The 22,392-nt window shown below is 36.6% G+C and overlaps 1 protein-coding gene across 4 annotated transcripts in view; it reads right to left on the bottom strand.

Annotated features, from left to right (window-relative positions):
- Positions 1 to 22,392, bottom strand: part of LOC135212006 (multidrug resistance-associated protein 1-like) — a 198,822-nt gene that overhangs the window by 1,510 nt on the left and 174,920 nt on the right. For all 4 annotated transcript variants that reach the window (XM_064245282.1, XM_064245279.1, XM_064245280.1 and 1 more), the window contains exons 20-31: positions 18,603 to 18,774; positions 17,132 to 17,218; positions 15,879 to 16,011; positions 13,785 to 14,005; positions 13,374 to 13,554; positions 9,183 to 9,291; positions 7,866 to 7,992; positions 6,716 to 6,805; positions 6,380 to 6,544; positions 5,645 to 5,803; positions 5,049 to 5,215; positions 3,861 to 4,055 (exon numbers count right to left, since the gene is read on the bottom strand). In XM_064245282.1, coding sequence (XP_064101352.1) covers positions 3,861 to 4,055; positions 5,049 to 5,215; positions 5,645 to 5,803; positions 6,380 to 6,544; positions 6,716 to 6,805; positions 7,866 to 7,992; positions 9,183 to 9,291; positions 13,374 to 13,554; positions 13,785 to 14,005; positions 15,879 to 16,011; positions 17,132 to 17,218; positions 18,603 to 18,774 — 1,806 coding nt within the window. The remainder of the gene's footprint in view (positions 1 to 3,860; positions 4,056 to 5,048; positions 5,216 to 5,644; positions 5,804 to 6,379; positions 6,545 to 6,715; positions 6,806 to 7,865; positions 7,993 to 9,182; positions 9,292 to 13,373; positions 13,555 to 13,784; positions 14,006 to 15,878; positions 16,012 to 17,131; positions 17,219 to 18,602; positions 18,775 to 22,392) is intronic.

Here is a 22,392-nt window from a genome sequence, read left to right as displayed (position 1 = left end):
TGCTCCGCCAGTGACAATTGCCACTTCTTCAAGTCAGAGGGAAGCTGTGGCGTCAAACCCATTAGTGACGTCGCGGGTCAGCCATTTTGTATCCCTCCGCCAGTGGCATCTGCTAACCATTCGGATCGAGGGGAAACCGTGACGTTATCGCTGCTTATGACATCACTCCCAGTTGTCTCCGCTGCACTGCCTGCCTTGCTCATCTGTGCAGATTGCCTTCAGAAATGCACAATCCATCCCACACTTCCTTGACTGTCTTGGGGTTTCACCTTACATTCTGCAATTCACTGGGTGTGATGTGAGGAGCCAGTACCCAACTCTTGACATCTCCTGATGGGACTGCCAGTATTTTTGGGGACAGGCCCCTTCACTGGTGGAACTTTTTGCCGGTAGATGATGACCACTCCATATTCTTTCTCCTCAAATTGGAGACTTGGCTAAAGACTGTTGTCCTTCGCCATCTGAAATGACACAGCAAGTACAGTAGGCACTGATGATATAGCAAGAGCAGCATGCATAGCAGGAGCTATGGAAAAAACAGGCACTGCTGGCATAATAGAAGCTGTCAACACTGGAGGGACGGGAGAAACAGCGCACTCAATAGGCAGTCCACCAGATTACAGAGCAGACAGTTAAGGCAATAAGATGGTGAAAGTAGTCCTGAATAAGACTAGACATAGATGGTAAGATACAATCCAGTAATTTGGATTTTTCCTAGGTATACACACCAGAACCTTTGATATAGGAGTAATCAGCTTGAGTTGGAGTGCTTGTTGAACTTGGTAATGAGGGCAGTAACTGGTAGAGATCGGAGGTTCCCTGAGTGGGTGAGTACCCCTCACTTGCCTTGTCATCTCTCACTTTTCCTTGGTTGCAAGTAAACTGAGAGGGGCACAAACATCCAAGTAGGCCCCAGTCTGTAACATAGCATCCAGTTTCCAGGCACCATTCTGATGACAGCAGTGTGGTTGAGGTGGATTTAATGTATAAATGGCTCTGGTTTTCATACCTGGGAAAAATTCAATTTACTTTTTTGATATTTGTTCCTATGCAAATACAGATCACTTTCTTTCATACAGGAGGGTTACTCCTTAGGTAGGAAGTCATCTCGGCATCTGACTAGTTGATTCCACCTGGAAATGCCATCATCCTGGTTGCAAATGCAGGCAGGGGATATCATGACTCCTGTAATGTCCAACCAGGTCTGGGAATTGGGTTACCAGAACAGCAGGGCCCTGCACCATAGTAACCTTGCAAATAAGGATACGTAAGCAAGGGAATTTCTCAGAGTCATGACATCCCCCTTATCTATCTCCTGTTGGAAGGCAGTTAATTCTGACTGTAACCCATTGCTTGGTAACAGCCAGAATTAACTGCCTTCCAACAGGAAGTAGATAGGGGGGATGTCATGACTGAAAAATTTCCTTGCTTACGTATCCTTATTTGCAAGGTTACTATGGCGCAGGGCCCTGCTGTTCTGGTTTTGCTGCTGAATGTAAAATGAGAATGGGATCAATCACCCTCAGCCCACTGATCAAGTTCCAGTAGCGGAGCCCCTTCGGTATGGGGAAGGTGAAGTCAAGTGTAGCAGTCACTCAAGAAGGGAGATGTCCTGGCAACCTTGGGGCTCTAGGATGTGTACTGTTACATCTTAATCCAATTTAGATGTAGTACCTTTACTTCAACTGAAGAGGGAAGGAGTTTCAATTCTGTACCATGTTCTGACCTGGTGATTACTCCACTGGTCTCCAACCAGACTTTAGCACCAGTCTGGCATAAGACATTGGAGACACCTAGGCAACTGATCAGTTATGCAAAGATGGCAGGGAAACTGAGGCATGAACTGGAACATTGCAGCCTGCATTAGTACCTACACATCAACTGGAAGTCCTGAAGTTATTTCCATTGACAAAAGCTCAATACCTGGCAATTGTGATCACTTCAACAGTAATGGTTCAGCCTTCAGCAAAGAGAGGATCAGGAGCCTGCTCTCAGTTATCAAGCAGTTCTGGTAGCAACAAGTCCTCCAGCCAAGCTGTGGCAGTTTCTGATCTGACATCTTTTTCATCAACAGGAGAAGCTAGATCTGCAAAGCCAATTCAGAATTAGGTTGCTTTCAGCTTTAGATTTTTAAGTGTTGGTCAGTTATGATACTCCCAGGGGCTTAACCTTCTCTAGCTGTCTCAAAAATATTTCTTGCATGGATGCATCAATGCAAGATTGGATATCATCATCTCACTCCTAAGGTAACAGGCACCTGGGCATCAGTTTCCTAGAACTGAAGGCAGTGCTAGTTCACCAAACTGTTGCTCTACCAGTAGAAGGTAGGATCATATCAGAAATGAAGGAGAAGCAAAAAACTTGTTACCTAGCTGGAGCCCGCAATTCAAAATCATGCTGAGATTTATACCATGAAGGCAAAAGCAGCACCAAGACTGGACAAAAGCAAATGTTTTCATCAGAATGGTTACTGGATCTGGATGTCTACAAGATCATACTCCATCAGGCAGATGAGCACAGATTAATGCATACCTGGCATTCTTGTTTACACCCATGGCCAATATTACAAGGCCAGATAGAAAGCAAACTCCTCAATAAGCAATTATCCAAGAAGATTCCCATGTATGTCTAGCTCACCTTCAGTCTTTCAACCAAATAAAACTAGGCTGAGATGTCTAAAACTAGAATGGTTGGTGGTGAGAGACAGGCCTTTGTCCTTAGGTGTGTAAAAGAGACAAGATATAACAGAATGATAAAACAAACACCAAGGCTAAGACCAAGTTGGGTTTGTGTTGAATCAGAAGACAAAACCAAGTTAGAGAGGGAATTAAAGGGAGAAGCTCTTAGGCTAAAACAAGTTGACAACAACTACATAGCATAACTGTGTAGGAAACACTCGTAGCAAGAAAGGGCGAAAATAACAAATTGTAACAATATAACTTCTTGTATTGTTTCAAAACAGGCAAAATAGGTATTTCAAAACAAAAATTATATTACAAACGAAAACACTAAAGTAGAAAAAGTCGAAAGGCAGGCAGCAAAAGCAACATCTGTCTCAGACACGGCCAAAAGGAAAAGAATGCATATCAACTGGTTGGCAATGATTCCTCCCCTTCCATCAGTAGACAACTACCAATATCCACCATGTTTTTAGTTAAACAGCCAGTTCCAGCTCGTGCTGAAAGTAAATCTCTTATGTAAAGGGCAAAGGTTTGTATGTTGGGAAAAATACAAATTACTTATAATTTTCATATTAGATTGATAATAAACAGATAATCTCTCAAAGGGAAACAGACTTCCTTCAATGGGAGGAGTATACTACATACTTAATGGAATACTTAATCAGTTATGGAAACAACCATGAACAAATTCCATGGTTTGCACTTTCTATCCACATATTTAAGAGATTCTGTACTTTAATGTCCCAAAAGCTTGATTGACTGACTAGTGAAATTGCATTTTTATTATGAAAAATCTTGATAAATAACCTTTTTAGCAGAGGTACCCTATTAATGCACTTTTGTTACCAATGATTTTTCTCTTTGTGCAACTATTTCACATTTCTAAATTGTTCAGTCAACTTTATCAAATAAAACTGATACTAGTATCATGATGGGAGTCATCCTGGAAGGTTTAATAGGTTATTTCCATTCGGCCTTGAACATAAACTTATGAAAGGGAAATTCAGTCTTTTGCAGTAAGGAATAGTTTGAATAAAATTTCCTTATCAAGGTAAGTTGGCTTATCCTCAAAAGACCTCTCACCTTTCTCCTATTTCTGAATTAATTTCCCATTTTTCTCCCTTAAGTCCAGAAAATAACAGGATCCTTTGCACTGAAAAAGAACATTTTTTCACTTGCCTGTCACTGTCCATGATGTTATGGAGACGGTGAGCTATTGTCAGGATTGTACAATCGGCAAACTCTCTTCGTATGGTCTCCTGAATGAGATTGTCAGTGTCCAAATCAACAGCAGCTGTCGCTTCATCTAAAACTAGTATTTTTGCTTTTCTTAGCAGAGCCCGCGCCAAACATACAAGTTGTCGCTGGCCAATGCTGGAAAGCACCAAGGAAATTCCAAGTTAAGCTGCCTCTACTTTCATCCAAAATTTGGATGTAGTCATGACTATTTATCATGTATCTAGTTAGAGTTTTAACATAATTTACACTAATCAACAATTGGTCAGTAGTTGGTTTCATCATTAACGTAAAACAAATTTTCGAAGTCCAATGCATCTTGAACATTAACTTTAAAAATTTTTCAAAATTTTTTCAACATTTTTCATTCTGTAGAATCTGTATGCAGAAAATGTTCTGAGGGTTCATATTTTACTTTATTTTCAAAAGATTTAGAGTTTGCAATGAAGTATTGACTTTAAAGGGATCTGTACCCAGTTTTGAATAAATGTCATTTACAGGGAAGTTCCTAGCCCTAATACAGTACCTAGCATGTTTAAATTCATGGATTCAGTAAGTTAATGTATTTTCCCATAATTCATACAGTATTTTTGTGATTGCATTGTTACCATTCACTTTTTATACTTTTTTTTTTTTCTTTCTGATTTTATCTGGTAGAAAAGTACTTTTTACTGTGTCTCATATTGTAGCAGATACTAAATGGAATCAGAGGTTCTCTGAAACATAGCTTAGGTCCAGCTGCATTGCTTTCACCCTTTTGTTTTGTCAATTCCCTCTGATTTTTTCCTAAGTGGCTGTTCAACTTCTCCAGCTCTACCCTGATTCAGTTTTTAGTTTGCATTTTAAACAAATAAAATAAAAAAGCAAGTCACTATTAAAGTGTAGAAAAATTACTTAGTAGTCTAGTTAGGCTAATTAACAAGAATACATTAATAATAATACTGTAACTACATTTGTTAACTGAATTCACATTTGGCCAAAGTACTTATTTATGTCCTTTTCATTGATTTTCTGAACCTTCCCAATGCATGACATCCAGCCATTTTCACTCTGAACATTTCCAGTGACCATTATAAGGTAGAAGAGTAAAAGGCTTGTTACCCATCCAAATACTGTACGTAAATGACTTACCTAAGATTGCTACCTCCTTCATCTATAGTTGTGTTGAGACCACTTGCTTGTGCTTTTACATAGTCTTCTAAATGAGAATTTTGTATCGCTTTCCACACATCTGTATCGCTGTGTTCACTGAATGGATCTAGATTCATCCTGAGTGTACCACTGAATATAACTGGATCCTGCAAATCAAAAATAAAGTTAATTGGTTTTGATGCAGTACTGTCTAATGAAGAAAGCCAGTTTCCTTTACCTAATATTTTCTTTGTTTTCACAGCAGAATTGTATGCACTGTGGTCAGGAGTTAAGGTTAACATATTAAACATCCCACCACATACTTTTAATTTTCACTATTTAAAGTGCATTAGAAGCTCTTCAAAATTATTTTCTTAAAAGTATAAAAGTACCTTAACTCAACAAAAAGGGTATCTGTAACTCAAAAAATAGGTGTTAACTTCTTAATAAAACTTGCACATACTATTATTAAATTATTTTAGTGTTAATGTTTTTGCACATAGTGCCCAAAAGAAAGGAAAATAAGGAGGAGAAAATTTTGTAGAGAAAAACTTCAAGTATTTTAGGGTTTAATATTTGGAAATACAGACACATACCTGAGGTATAATAGTGAGTTTTCCTCTCAGTTCATGAAGGCCAATCTCTGCAATGTTCACTCTGTCAATTTCAATTGAACCCCCTGCTGCCTCAACAATTCTGAATAGTCCAAGTGTTAGGGAGGATTTGCCTGCACCAGTTCTTCCTACAATTCCTACCTTTAAAAAGAAGACAAAAGGACTGAACTTGAACATTGTATAAAAATAATGTACAAATTAATAAAGAATTGGAATATGAAATTGAGGTCATTTAATGCTGAAAGGGAAATTGAGAATAAATGAGATTTTGAAGTTGTAACAACGAAAGCCTTGCGGTTGCACTATGAAAAATGGTTAGGAGATGGTGGAAAATAAGATTAAGAAATTATATGAAATGAGGTAAAATGAAAGGGGTTGAAGCTAGGAGCTGAAGAGGCACAGCAAAGAACCTCAAGTATAGTTCACATTGTGAGGTGCACTGAATGCTCTATCCTCCTATGGGGACAGATTACTGAGAAAAATCTTGACTTCAAATAACAAAGATGTCCTATCTTTCAATTTTAAATAAATACGGTATGTCCTATCTTTCAATTTTTATTTTCAAAGATATAAATTACCTTCAATTCACCTAACTTGTCAAGTTGTAAAGCACCTACACCCGATCTTTTGATTAATTATCCCCTGTCATTCACTAATGAATCCTCCCTCTAATTCTGTCACATACTAAATCAAAAGTTCTGCTGAAAGCACTCTTACCTTCTCGCCGGCTTTCACTTCACAAGTGATACCTTTTAATACCAATTCAAGACCTGGTCTGTACCTTGACCTATACTTATTGAATTTAATACATCCTCTGTCAGGCCATGAGTTTGCAGGACTTTTCTTTGTGGCGTCTGTAGTCCAGGAAGCTTCTTGTTCTTCCTGTTAAAAAATTAAGATTAATTTTTAACATTAAAACTCATACGACAAACCTTAGATGTCTTATATTAGACCTTGAGGCTGAGCATATATACTGTATCCAAGTTAGTAACTACCAAATATTCATTACAAATGTTACCAGTGCTTATTAGTTCACCGTAAATGTTATTATACTTTAATGTATTCCTGGATCCTCTCTGCAGAGACAATGTTGGCTTCCACCTCACTAGCATTTCTGACCATTGAGTTCATGATGAAAGTCACCTGAAACAATAATTAAATGATAATTTTAGACTGCCAGAGTAGCTGAAAAGTAACAAAAAATGGGTAGGCAGTCTCCGGGTTACGTCGGGGGCTCTGTATCAAAGGTGGGTTAAGCCAAAAAAGGCATAACCAGAGATGCCAACAATCTTTAGAAAACCTTACTTTTAATCCTCTAGGTGTCTTGAAAATTATGTAACCTGCATTTTGATTAAGCTTTTCATAAAAAAAAAATGTTCTGCCATTCTGGAGCCATATTAAAATTTAGTCTTCCATCAGATTGGTGACATAAACCTAGAACATACGCTGTAACCCATTTGATAATTTTTTATGAATATATTTTTAAGAGTGACGTAACCTCGGAACTACGTAAGCAGAGTCTGACTTAACCCAGGGCTGCCTGTAGTTAGATATGTCTACAAAGTTGATGGATCAACTGTGAATGTTGGTAATATTTCCATATAAAATTTACAGATTTTGTGATAGGTTTGCATTGACAATATTGACTGGTCTTGAAACTTCATTCATTTAGGTCATCTGTCATTTGATCTGGATTATTTAAAATCACTCAATATCCCCTCATGTCAATTGTTTGCACAGGTACCATTTTTGTAACTATTAAATCTCAAATATCACATTAGGTTGCCTTATAAAACCATACAAACAAAGGCCCATAAGCTATGTATCATGGCCTTCCATAGAGTTGGGTTTGAGTTCTCGGTCTTGAGGTTATACAGATATTGGTACATATTCCTAATTATATTGAATATTACTGCGTACTATTATCTTTGCCTTGTTTTTCTCATACATGGCCAATCCAGCTTGAAAATGCTTGCTAGTTTAGTATGTAAATAGCTTTTTGGCTTGTTTCATGAGACTGTGAGAGTATTATCAACAAGGGAGCCATTGTCAGTTTTCCTTGTGTACATTTCAATTCTGTCATGACCCATGAGACTTCTTGTCCCTCCTATCATGTCTCTACCAAGACATTTTTAAGAAAATGCACTAGATAAAACAATATTCTGCTTACAAGAAAAATTTTGAAAGATTTCAAAGTACTCACTTCAAGTGCGTAAGTGATCGACAGTCCTACAATCCCAGGTTCAATAGAGCCCCTGCCAGCAACTGCAAATATGGCAGTCGCAAAGGTGATAAGGTTTCCCAAAGTTTCTAGCCGTACTAAGAGCCATCTGAAAAAAAAGAACATTCAACCAAATTTTAAATATCTTAGCTTTTGAGATATGATGCTCATATAACATACAGGAGAGGTGTGTATTGTTATGAAGAAACACTAGAATTCTAGTGTTAGAATTTCCAAGAACTAATGAATATCTTAATTTCATTCTTTTTTTTGGCAACCTCAAGCTCAGTTTGTTTAAAGGAAAGAGGAGTCATTAATCATGGAACTGCCTCCTCTTAGAAATCTTATGGAGCCAATCCTAGTCTGTTATTACCTACTCTGGAACTGATAATTTAGAAAATATTGGATGGAGAATAACGACTAACAAGGAGCCAAAAATTCCCCATTTAAGACAAATCCTAGTTCTGAAACCAAAGTAACTTTAAACTAGAATAACTTATTAGAAGAATGAAGGATACTCCACATACAAATTGTTAATGATGATAAATGATCTATCAGTTTTTAGGATTGCTCAAAGTAAATACATATAAGAAAAAGGAAGGAGAATTAAAAGTGCAGTGACATTCCTATCACAGCTCTGCTGAATTAGTGATAATCTAAAACAGCAAATAATAGAATATGAAACAATTTCCTAAAGCATGTCAACTTTCGAAATATCAGGATACGCATGTGACTGTAGGTGCCTTCAGATAGTAATTTCCCTTATCACAAAAACTACACTAATATGCAAAGGGTAGAACAAAGCGGAATCTTAAGTTTCTAGAAAGGATAGCTACAGCAGTGACCTCCTGTGGCTGATGTTAAATATACGTAATGATGTCTTGACTCAGTTTAGCTTATGGAAATGATCAAACAAACTAGACAGAGACAGATGGTTCCTGTCTTTGCAAAGAAGCTACACTTTGGTTGTACACAGCCATTGTCATATTGTTACTGCAAGATAGGAAAGCCCCTACAAAGTCCTTGCATCTCATGAAGCCTAAGAAATAAAAAATAAGCCTTTCTCTAACAGAAACTATCGTACATACCCCTTAGGTAAAAACCTTATTTAAAAAAATATATAAAAAAATGCACTATCATTTCTTTTATACATGGAACAGAATATATCCCAATGCCTGACTCCATGACTGGACACGTGTAAAATTAGGACATGGAAAGAGAAGTAAAGAAGAGTAATGAGAAGATCAATTTGCTCTGTAGACGGTTATTGAAAGCATTTTCATCCTCTTTATATTTTACCTATTTGTTGCAACATTTGTCACAAAAGCCTTTGCAGCATCATCAACTCTCTCCCTACACACTCTAACAAAGTTTCCTTGTTTCTTGAATGCTCGAATTGTAGATACACCTGAAACATGACATTCAGTTGCATTAAGCAAGTTCTGAAAACCAATCATTTCCTATTTTGTACACTACAAAGCACCATTCATAAATTCCATTATTAAACAATAGTAAAGACAGTACATATTTTGTAGAACATTTTCAATGTACGTACCACAACACATTTTAATATAAGTTTTGTTATTGCTAATAACAGCATGTTAATATTGTGAACATGGGTAAAATAATTTATACAGTGCAGTACTTAGATTTCTTTACCAAGGAATATTAAGTGTAGTGGGTATGCAAACCAACCAGGAGAATTTTATTTAAGGATATTTTCTCCTGAATACTATATATATATATATATATAATAAGAATATATATATATATAAAATATATACATACATACATCATACATACATACATACATACATACATCAATATATATAATATAATATAGATATATTATATATTATATTATATATTATATATATAGATACGTATATGAATAACTTAATCACAAAGTATATAAAACGTGATGCTATGTATAAATAAAGGTTTTTTGCCACGAAGGAAAAAAATGAAAAAGCGAGTTAGCCGAGTACTTTCGGTCCTATTCGGACCCTTTACTGAGGCAGTAAAGGGTCCGAATAGGACCGAAAGTACTCGGCTATCTCGCTTTTCATTTTTTTCCTTCGTGGCAAAAAAACCTTTATTTATACATAGCATCACGTTTTATATACTTCGTGATCAAGTTATTCATATATATATATATATATATATATATATATATATATATATATATATATATATATATATTATTTTCCTTGTAAGTACTAGGAAAAATTAAAACCATTTGTAGTATAATTTACTATGGAATAGAGATATCCCTTTAGAAAAAAAAACATTCACAAAGCTACACTCTGGAAAAGCACATTCTGAAATTCTGAGAAAAAATACTTGAGTACAATAATTGAGATAACTATGTTGCTCCTTTTAACTTACAAGAACCAAGCAAGAGTACAAATAAGGCTTTTGAAATATATAATATTGTTAAGTTACAAAGGTATGGCAAATGACTGATTTGTCTTGTTTTCCTTTATATTCTGGGTTCATCCTCCCAATAATTTTGTTTTTGTTCTCATTGCCTACGACAATACAAAAAGATGCATTCTTTGTTTCAATTTAAGTATGCATAAGGAGCTATTTTCCTTACCACACAATACTGCTTTTAGTGTGTACACTGAGGGAGACACTTCAGAAATTCCTATAGTTCGACAGATCTAAACTGATAGATTGTTTTCGTTTGGGTAGAAACCCTGTTGCCGGCAACATTTACGAGTATCCAGTTTTAAATACCTTCCTTCATAACACATGAATCAATAAATCGGTAGTTTAAAGTTTTTAGCATGTTTTGCTGGACTTAAACGTTCACATATTGTGATTATAATTTTATTTGTAAATAAAATAAGAAATCGCATTTATAAACGTGACATCTGTTTCAAAAAACGTTGCCACTTTTCCTGTTACCTTTGAAGGCCTTTGTACAAGTCCCACCGCCCGGTCTAGCAGAGAACTCTAGAGCCAAAAAGAATGACTTCTTGCTTTAACAATAGTCAGTAGGAAAATTGATTTATTCCTACAGAAAGCACGCTGTGAAACGGGCAAATGCAGTTAAGCATTCCGAAAACTTGCAAACAGGCGATGCTGCAAAGGATAGCTGTTATTAAAGTAAGATCATCTGACGACGAAGATTCTTCGCAATGTACATTATGTATAGAATCATATTATTACAAATCTTGCGATAATTATTGTAAATAATTTTTTTCTCCCAATGATGCGTTTCTGTGCAACAACCTTATAAAAAGTAAAAATTGTTACACGCATTAGACCGTGATTAAAAAGGAAATGAAATTCAAGTAAATCATAACTTGATGAATTAGAATGGGGGGGAAACCTAAAATGAAGAGCAATGAAATCCAAAATATTACAAACTTGTTTAGGAAATGAATAGTATGGCAGACGGAAAATTCAAATAATAAAAAAGAATAAATAGAAGTAATCTACTGGCAAGATTATAAGAAAATGTCATAAGACATACATACTGAATGGCAATTGCCGATTTTTATTACTTTTAATGAAAAACATCATCATATAAAATAAGTAATATAATAAGCAAAATATAAGGGTATAAGTCATAACAAATATAAAAATAAATAGTCTCAAAAGTAATAACCAAATAGAATAGGGATCGAGTTTACGGATTAGGATTTATACGGTCAGTTTCTTTAGGTTCTGTCCCAAATATTGCCTCCCTGGGAGATGGCTGAGGACTTAAGAAGGGGACGATTTAAAGGTTAAGAGAACTGGCAACAGGGTTTTTCCTCAAGGAAGTAAACAATCTATCAGTTTAAATCTGTCGGACTATAGTGCCCAAGTAATATGCAGTACCATGAAAACAGGCCATTAAACCTCCGCGGGTAAACCCGGTGGCCACGGTAAAGCTCGGCCGCTTTTCCGCCTGGGCCAAGGTGGGTCTGATAGTCCCGATAGATAAAGAAAATAGTTTGTGTGCCTTTTGTTTTTTAATGCTATATAAGGCAACAAAATAATCTTTCTTTTTTCCAAACTTTCAGTATAATTAATTTCTCTACTTTAATACTTTATGTAAACAAATATCTTTTTTTTAAATCACAAGAAATAGAAATTATTACCAAGGTATCATAGGCAAACGCAATAAATCAACAACGGTTTTTTTGAGAGGTCCTGAACCTTGGTCTTGGAGACGACAAAGTATGAGTAAATGATTTTTAGTATTTTTGCATTTTTCCAATTTTTTGTCTTATACTGTACCTGCAAAAAAAGAAAAACCAAGTCAAAGGACACAATTAACAATGAACACAATCAATTGTAAACTCCTGTATGAGCTTACCGATGAGCGATGATAGCGTAAAACGAGTTTTTTTTTTTTTTTCTCTGAAAATGCAATCATTTCCAGTTATATAATTTTACACCTGAACATATATAGATTAGTTGGAATGACAACTATTGTAATAAAACTGATGATCATCCATGTATATTCTAACAAAAAAAATATATATTTATTCATGTACTGAAGAGGCAACATAACAATTCAGGTAGATGTGGCTCACAGACCCAAGTAACAGCATTTCAGGTAGATGTGGGTTTCACAGACCCAAACACCCTTGTAGTGACAAAATAGTGATGGATAGTGAAGTAAATCCCTCACCCCTGCAAGGATACTCCAAGTTAGGAAGCTACTTGGAAGACCAGGTCTCCCAGGTATTTAGAAGTTATTGAACTAGAAGTTTTACTAGGGGCGGCAGGTTTCTAAAACCCAGCTCAGCCATCAAGGTTAAGAAAAATAAATATAATAGAAGAAATGATAAAATAAAAAATGAGAATCATGAGAAACAACTATTCACGCCAAGATGGATATTTCAAATATACTGTCTAACATAGTACTACATGTATATGAAGTTAGCTCTAATCGTTTTGCCCCTCTGTACATGAATTGTTGGAACTTCATTAAATTCAAACTTGGAGCAATGCTTTTTCTTTAAGCAGGCTGGTACGAATCATTTTGGCGTTAATTTATTTATTCATTATACTACTTTATCTCATTTGTTGTTATCATATTTCTTTTTATTTCTGTTTCAAAATTTATTCTTTATTTCCCAAATTTCTTTACTGTACCCTCAGCCCCTTTTTCTATTCAGGCCCTTGGGCTTGAAGACTTCTACTTCTCCAACTAAGGTTGCAGCTTGGCTTGTAGAAACAACCAAGTGATGAGGCAGTCTCCCCTGCCACACTCACCTATACACACCTTTAATTACTACTGTTTTACCAAGCTACACAGCCTGAATAAGCTTGCACTGAAGATAGTACATAGACTTCACATTTGTATATCAATTATATGCAATTAATATAAAAATCTATTAATTGATAAAATAGAGAACAGAATACATTTTTTTACAGTTTATATTTACCTATTAATCAGTTACATTACAGATAACTAGGAAGAAGCTACCTCTTTTCTGTCACGGATGAAATTGATTGTTAATATCACTTTTCCACTAACCTTACCTTGAAGACTTTCACTGAAGAATGAAAAGATGGGAGATTTGGCAAGGGATTCAATTCGCTTAATTTGTCTGGCAGAAGTTATGTAAATTTTCTGGACAAAATAGTACACCCCTAACACAGGAATGATGACAACAGCTACCACTGGGGTGGAACCGATTATGACGACCATTGTCATTACAACCTAAAAAGAAAAGAAATGAGAGCAAATCAGTACAACACCAGTTCAATCAAGAGTTTAAAGGTCCCTAAGATGTTCACACTATTTTCATATAGTTCATAAAAAATTTATTGTAAAGTTTGTATGAAAAATTTAAAAGAATCTAATCATATAACACTAAATTAAACATTCAAACCATATATGTACCGGTAACATTAAACCATGATTAGAAAAAACATGCTTGGTTTTCTGACCTGAGCAAAAGCGGACAAAAAAGCATTTATTACGAGAGGTAGCACAGAATCTAGCGCATCCATGTCTTTGCTCATTCTATTCATGACCCTACCACTGGGGTTTGTGTCAAAAAAACTCATAGGAAGATGAAGGATGTTGTGCAGAAGGTCATGATGAATATTTTTTGCAGCCTTCAGTGTGCCTGTCCATGTAGTGATTGCACCAGTGAAGAAAAAGAAACCTACAACAATAAAATAACATAGTTTATAGTCATGCCTCACCGAAGTGTGGAAAAGTCTTTCTAGACGTCCTAATTGATGTTGTTAATGTGCTAAAATTACAAGATACTAAAATTCTATTTTATAGCAATTAGACTTTGTGGTTCAAGTACATTTTATAAACCATTTCTTAAATGCTACTTACTTGTGTACGTACTAAATATGTTTGTTGCTTGGTCATTATTTACTTTTATCATTATAATTTTTCTAACATTAGGTGAATTCCATTCTGTGAAGGCATACTAACCAAATCATGACCCGAGTGACACTGCATTTGATGTGTGCATAGTCAGAATATGTAATGAAAAATGTAAATGTGACCACAAAAGCAAATTAAATTTTTAAACAAACCAACCACATTCATCGTCTTCCAGTGTTCCAGAGACGACACTGTTGTTTAACAGGCAGACAATACTAGCAGATTGGTAGTACATTATAAGGACCTTAAAGTGTCACTTGGATCCTAAAATCCATAGCAGGTAATTGCCTCACTTTTTTAGTTGTAGTTTAGAATGTTAACTGCAAGATTAGCGCAGCTTGAAAGAGGGCAATCTTGTTAAGACTAATGGGTCTGTATTGAAAAAATAAATTTTAGGATAATTTTGTTTGATTAACCACAACCTAATAACCATATACAGTGTGAATTGCTGTATAAGCAGGATGCTTGAACTGCTGAATGCCCCAGAATGTCGACTGTGACCCGTAGGATACATGAAGAGCACTTTTAATTCTAGAAAGTGGATGTGGTGCCTCTCATCCTGATAAAACCAATTTCCCTTTGCCTGGTATTCTACTTCCAACCTTAGCTTGAAGTATCCATGACCGACAATGTCTCTAGGATGAGAGGGACCAGAAAATATCCAACCAAAAGGTGCCAAGGATCCTATCAACCATGACTATCCTGCTGCTAAGGCCTCATTCAGCGGAGGATGAGTTTCCCCAGAGGAGAGATGCCTTATAGCTGAAAGGTTCAATCTACTACTCTGGAACTTTTGGATCAAGAATAACAAACTCTGGATGTTTGTCTCTATCATGAGAATTATAACTGCCACCCAGTCCATAGAAAATATGACAAATCTTAAAAGTATGAAAGGGTAAGAAAAGGCAAAACTTAGCCTTTATACCTAATACACTACAAACAAAACTTGAATACTGCAATTTATATGGAGTTCTAAATTTAGCTGAGAACAGATAAATTCTTATTTTTACATAACAGCAACCAAAAGCTAATAATCATATGATCCATATAAATTTTATAAGAAAAGATTAGAAACATTACCTGAACTGGCAAAGATTACATACAAACTATACTTGAAAACTAGAAATTGGCAACCCAGCGATAATGGAAGGTGAAGAAAGGAGCCACCTGTAACACAGAATCCAATAAATACTCAATGGAAGGTAAGACTGGTGAAAGAGTTGAAATAAGGAAGCAGAAGAAAAAATATATAAGGATAAAGATACAGCTTTAAGCAGTCATACAGTAAAGCAAAACAGTTTGGGAATTGTGCTCAGATGTTAACAGTGCTCCACACAAATAAAAAAAAAAAAAAAAATGCATTTACCTGCAAAGGACCCAAGGATCCAAATGACTTATGTGCAGCTACTGTCCTCTTCTGTCTATTAGAGAAAAGGCTCCAATTTCTGGGGCATCTGAAGACCGAGACTACGGGCTCAGTAATTGGTTTATGGCTAAAAAATGAAGTTATTTTTAAGGGGCTGCTCAATAACATTTCCCCAATGATGCACAAGGTGGATTGATAAGTGAATTCATGTAGATTTTATGGGTATGTTATTTACTTAAACAATACGTTTTCATGTAAAATTCAAACTTACACTGTCCAAGGCCAAAACCTCCATAACCAGATAAAAACTCGAATCTATCAAATTCTTCAATGGTCACATTGCCAGTCATCCCTACAGGCGTTGAATGTTCTGACAACCATATGTTGCTACCAGCTTTGCTGCCCTGTGAAAAAGACATTTGTTACATCATAACCCTACCTCTTTTAAATGCCAGCATTCACCGTCTTAAATTTTTGCCATACAAGGTACCCTTTCAACTTAAAAAAAAAAAAAGAAGAGAACCAATAACACATTGCAAAACATATTACATTACAAAAGTTGGAGTTCATCCAACAATTGCGCTTTCCTTGAAGTTATGAAAAATATACCCACTGACCATTTCTGTTCCATTAGTGTACAAATACAGTATAGTACTCAGAAATATATCTGAGAAATAATTTTACTCATTTTGCATGTCCAAAATCCTCGTTTGACTTTTCCTCTTTTCCTCATTTCAGTAAGTAATTAACTAATATTTGCACTAAGGTTACCTTTCATATGTTTTAAAGACAATTTTTCCTTCAGTTCTTCAGTTTGACAACCCTGCATGTATTTCTGGGTTGCTAATGCTTTACCAAAACAAGAGAGTGCTATCTCTACTGTAATTTGTGGGCTACCTGAATCAGTCCTGGAAATTACATACCATTAAAGCCTTGTAAGATGCACTGCCACTCACCAACACGTAAAGCAATATAATTGTGCTGTACACATGTTCAACAGTTTAGTTACTGACAATTGGACGATGGCAACAAATGTTATGGAATCTCTTCTACTTCCTTGATCAAGATGATTCCTAGCTTTACAAGGCCAAATACAAGTTTTAAGCAATAACAACATCCAAGAGTTGACCAACAACCTTAGTATTTCTGAGCCTGTCGTAGAAGCTGCCAAGTGTGTTCCCTGTCCAGCACACTAAAATTTTAGATTTTGTGGCAACCTTTAGCCCCCAGATGCAATGTTATCTCCCTTTTACTTTTCATCCATTCCCTCTGATTCCTAGATGCCCAAATTCATTAGCTTTATCTTGCTTCAGTCCTCTACTCTGCATCTCTGTAAAAAAACTCATTCCGATTTGGCTATGATACAAGCTATTTTAGAAAAATCTTTTATAAATGAAACAAAAGTCCACACAATTAGTAATGGGTATTTAGACATCTTTAATAACTCCAATTAAGAAGTTCAATAATGAGAAATGTCAGTCAGCCACATACTCTGTAAACTTCTAATACAAAGGAAAATCTTACCTGCGCAAAAACAAAGAAAAGGATTGGCAAGAGGGCTCGAAGATATCCCATGGATGAGGCGTAAAAATGGTACACCTGTAGTTTCACCTGCAAGTAAGCAAAATGGATCTGAAGCTTTTACATTTTTTCTTTTAAACAAAGTAAATTTCAAACTAAATTCTTGTTTACTTCTGAACCTGAGAATTCTATATTGCGATTTCTGCACTAATTACTTTGCAACATTTACAACTCGCCTTATTCAAATCAACAGTAAATAACCATTCAACATAACTACTCTGTACTATGGCCATTATAAAAAGATAAAATCTCTATTTTATGGGTAATTCTCGGACAATTATCTTGGAATTTTCATACACCAATCAACATTTTTCTGTCACTACAATTTTAAACCTCATTTAGTCTGCAATCATGGCCAAGCAATTATCAAAACTTCTGAACTAAAACGTGGAGAAGAAAGAGGTTTCTTCAATAATAAATATAACTCAAAACTAGGAAAGGTCACAGTTCATGTTATGATAAAAACATAATAAAAACATTTGGTAGATCTAGGGTACTTATCCGCTGTATCCTAGACTATGGCAGTTGCGGTTTTTCTATGCAGTTTTAAGTAATATTTATTCGGACGACTGTAATTAACCCCCAGGGGCCAGTACTAAACACGGCGAAATACATTGGACGCCCCAATCCCTAGTGGATGTCGTATCCGCGGTTACGTTCCTTGCCGTCCGTGCGGACTGCTTCTGTAGCAATACCAAACATTTCTTTATCTCCTCATTAACAAAGACATCTTTCCTTATATCCAATGTTTGGTCATGAGCTTTATCATTGCCTAGACCTTGTACTACTTTCTAGGACACTGATTTGTTGATAACTACCTCTTGCATTTTGCATTTATACTTTTCAAAATATAGCACACTGATTACTGTTAATATTCACATAGGCTGTAGTGTCTTTAAACTTACAAGAGCACACTGCGAAACTAAGTGTTTTTACAACACTGGTAGGTTAAGTTTGCTGTGATTATCAAGCTCCCAAGCTTAAAACTACTTTGGAATGTGAGATACTGTTATGATTAAACAGTGCATTAGGAAACAGGAGTCAAGTTTAGTAACACCATCAAGTGACAGAATCGTGGTTCACAAGTCATGATGTATGTACACAAAGATAATGGAGCAAAGTGAGGAAAAATTTACTCGCAATTCCTAAGCATGAAGAAGCTAAGCTTTTAAACAACAGAACTTCTAAGTGACTGCATTTTAACCAAAAGCAATCTTTCTTATTCTGCTGTATATCTTTACAGTTTCTACACTAAATAGGCACCTTGAAATAGTCGGAAAAGTCATAAGCCAGGTCAACTATTGTAGTTTTATGGGATGCTCTTCATTAAGAGTAAAAACTTCCATTTTAAGTCAAATGTTTCTGCATTTTTCTTAGGGCAAAACATTACTAAACACTATTCCAGTATTCTTACCTTTCCTTTTTCCAAATTTTCTTCTTTTACCAAAATATGTGTCATTTCTTCACTTGTTCCCTCCTCCTTTTTTGCATCTAAAGTTGAAGTGCTTTTGCGAACACTATGGGTATACTCATTCTGGAACTGACTCTCTGTGCTAATGGTCCTACTTCGCCTGGTACCATTTGCCCTGGAAAGACAATAACAGATTAAAATGATTCGCAATCCAAACTAACTTTACCTGCAGATTACCTGGCTCCTGTTTTCTTCTCACACTCAAAAGCAAGTCCTTTGGGCAACAAGCATTGTGAGTTTAGAATTTGTGACTCAGTGGTCTTCTTCAACTAACTAACTACGGTAACTAACTAAAACTAACTAACTATAATAATAATAATAATAATAATAATAATAATAATAATAATAATAATAATAATAATAATAATAAGTAACAGACAGGACGGAATGGGTAGAAAAGATCAGACAATGGATGAAGCCAGATACAGAGAGAACAAAGATCCCCTCCATGAAAGCCCACAACACCAAGAAATTAAGGGAGAAAATAAGTGAGGTCAATGAAATAATGAGACTAATACACACCACCAATATCACAGAAACAAATAACTTGACATATGCAGGAGCAAGATTAGTAGCAGAACTGATGGGGACACGAACACCAACACCACCAGCACAACCAACCCAACAGAAACCAAAACAGCAACCGTCTTGGAAAAGGCGCCTGGAAAAGCAAATCATGGTGATGAGATCTGACTTGAGTACACTGAAAGAGATAGCAAAGAAAAGGCTAAGAAGCAAGAAAACGAGGGAGGAACTGAACGAGAAATACAAAGTACAGGAGATGGGACTAAATAACACAATAGAAGATGTAAAACAGAAGCTTAAGGCCAAAGCACATAAGATCAAACGATACATGAACAGGAATAAGGGATACCAACAGAACAAACTATTCGGAACCAACCAGAGAAGACTATACAGCCAACTAAGAGGGGAAGACAGCCACCAAGAAATTCCTGAAGCCGAACCAAGTAAGAGACTCTGGGAAAACATATGGAGCAATTCGGTATCACACAACAAACATGCAACATGGCTCCAGGAAGTCAAGGAAGAAGAAACAGGGAGAATAAAACAAATATTCAGACACCAACTAAAGAAAATGCCCAACTGGAAAGCCCCAGGTCCCGATGAAGTCCATGGATACTGGCTCAAAAACTTCAAGGCCCTACACCCAAGAATAGCAGAACAACTCCAGCATTGTATCACAAATCACCATGGTCCCAAATGGATGACCACAGGAAGAACATCCTTAGTCCAGAAAGACAAGAGTAAGGGAAATATAGCCAGTAACTACAGGTCTATCACCTGCCTACCAATAATGTGGAAGTTACTAACAAGTATCATCAGCGAAAGGCTATACAACTACCTAGAGGATACAAACACCATCCCCCACCAACAGAAAGGCTGCAGAAGGAAGTGTAGGGGCACAAAAGACCAGCTCCTGATAGACAAAATGGTAATGAAGAACAGTAAGAGAAGGAAAACCAACCTAAGCATGGCATGGATAGACTATAAGAAAGCCTTCGACATGATACCACACACATGGCTAATAGAATGCCTGAAAATATATGGGGCAGAGGAAAACACCATCAGCTTCCTCAAAAATACAATGCTCAACTGGAATACAATACTTACAAGCTCTGGAATAAGACTAGCAGAGGTTAATATCAGGAGAGGGATCTTCCAGGGCGACTCACTGTCCCCACTACTCTTCATAGTAGCCATGATTCCCATGACTAAAGTACTGCAGAAGATGGATGCCGGGTACCAACTCAAGAAAAGAGGCAGCATAATTAACCATCTGATGTTCATGGACGACATCAAGCTGTATGGTAAGAGCATCAAGGAAATAGATACCCTAATCCAGACTGTATAGATACCCTAATCCAGGATTGTATCTGGGAACATCAGGATGGAGTTTGGAATACAAAAATGCGCCTTAGTCAACATACAAAAGGGCAAAGTAACAAGGACAGAAGGGATAAAGCTACCAGATGGGAGCAACATCAAACACATAGATGAGACGGGATACAAATACCTGGGAATAATGGATGGAAGGGATATAAAACACCAAGAGATGAAGGACACGATCAGGAAAGAATATATGCAGAGACTCAAGGCGATACTCAAGTCAAAACTCAACGCCGGAAATATGATAAAAGCCATAAACACAAGGGCAGTGCCAGTAATCAGATACAGTGCAGGAATAGTGGAATGGACGAAGGCAGAACTCCGCAACATAGACCAGAAAACTAGGAAACATATGACAGTACACAAAGCACTACACCCAAGAGCAAATACGGACAGACTATACATAACACGAAAGGAAGGAGGGAGAGGACTACTAAGCATAGAGGACTGCGTCAACATCGAGAACAGAGCACTGGGGCAATATCTGAAAACCAGTGAAGACGAGTGGCTCAAGAGTGCATGGGAAGAAGGACTGATAAAAGTAGACGAAGACCCAGAAATATACAGACAGCAGAATGACAAACAGAACAAAGGAATGGCACAACAAACCAATGCACGGACAATACATGAGACAGACTAAAGAACTGGCCAACGATGACACATGGCAATGGTTACAGAGGGGAGAGCTCAAGAAGGAAACTGAAGGAATGATAACAGCGGCACAAGATCAGGCCCTAAGAACCAGATATATCCAAAGAACAAGAGATGGAAATAACATCTCTCCCATGTGTAGGAAGTGCAATACGAAAAATGAGACCATAAACCACATAGCAAGCGAATGTCCGGCACTTGCACAGAACCAGTACAAAACGAGGCATGATTCAGTGGCAAAAGCCCTCCACTGGAGCCTGTGCAAGAAACACCATCTACCTGGCAGTAATAAGTGGTACGAGCACCAACCTGAAGGAGTGATAGAAAACGATCTGGCAAAGATCCTCTGGGACTATGGTATCAGAACAGATAGGTGCAAATAGACTAGACGTGACGTTGATTGACAAAATCAAGAAGAAAGTATCACTCATTGATGTCGCAATACCATGTGACACCAGAGTTGAAGAGAAAGAAAGGGAAAAAATGGATAAGTATCAAGACCTGAAAATAGAAATAAGAAGGATGTGGGATATGCCAGTGGAAATTGTACCCATAATCATAAGAACATTAGGCACGATCCCAAGATCCATGAAGAGGAATCTGGAAAAACTAGAGGCTGAAGTAGCTCCAGGACTCATGCAGAAGAGTGTGATCCTAGAAACGGCGCACATAGTAAGAAGAGTGATAGAGTCCTAAGGAGGCAGGATGCAACTCGGAACCCCACACTACAAATACCACCCAGTCGAATTGAAGGACTGTGATAAACAAAAACAAAAAAACAAAAAATAATAATAATAGTAATAATAATAAATGGAGCCTGTGCAAGAAGCATAAGCTACCTTGCAGTAATAAGTGGTACGAGCACCAACCTGAAGGAGTGATAGAAAACGATCTGGCAAAGATCCTCTGGGACTATGGTATCAGAACAGATAGGGTGATACGTGTAAATAGACCAGACGTGACGTTGCTTGACAATATTCACATTGGGAATTTCTAAAAATTATAAAAATGCTGAAAGTGACCTTTTATTTTATCAAAACAGATTCTCAGGTCCAGGTCAAGCAGGGGTCATAATCAGTGCCAGTATTATTCCGTAGGACTAGTTCAATTCCAGGCCGGGGTCGTCTTTGGTTTACAACTGGTGATGATGCTGGTATAGCTGGTATCATGTGAC

This window comes from Macrobrachium nipponense, chromosome 40 (genome assembly GCF_015104395.2).
Source record: "Macrobrachium nipponense isolate FS-2020 chromosome 40, ASM1510439v2, whole genome shotgun sequence".
Taxonomy (NCBI): domain Eukaryota; kingdom Metazoa; phylum Arthropoda; class Malacostraca; order Decapoda; family Palaemonidae; genus Macrobrachium; species Macrobrachium nipponense.
This window is presented reverse-complemented; position numbering and strand designations above follow the sequence as displayed.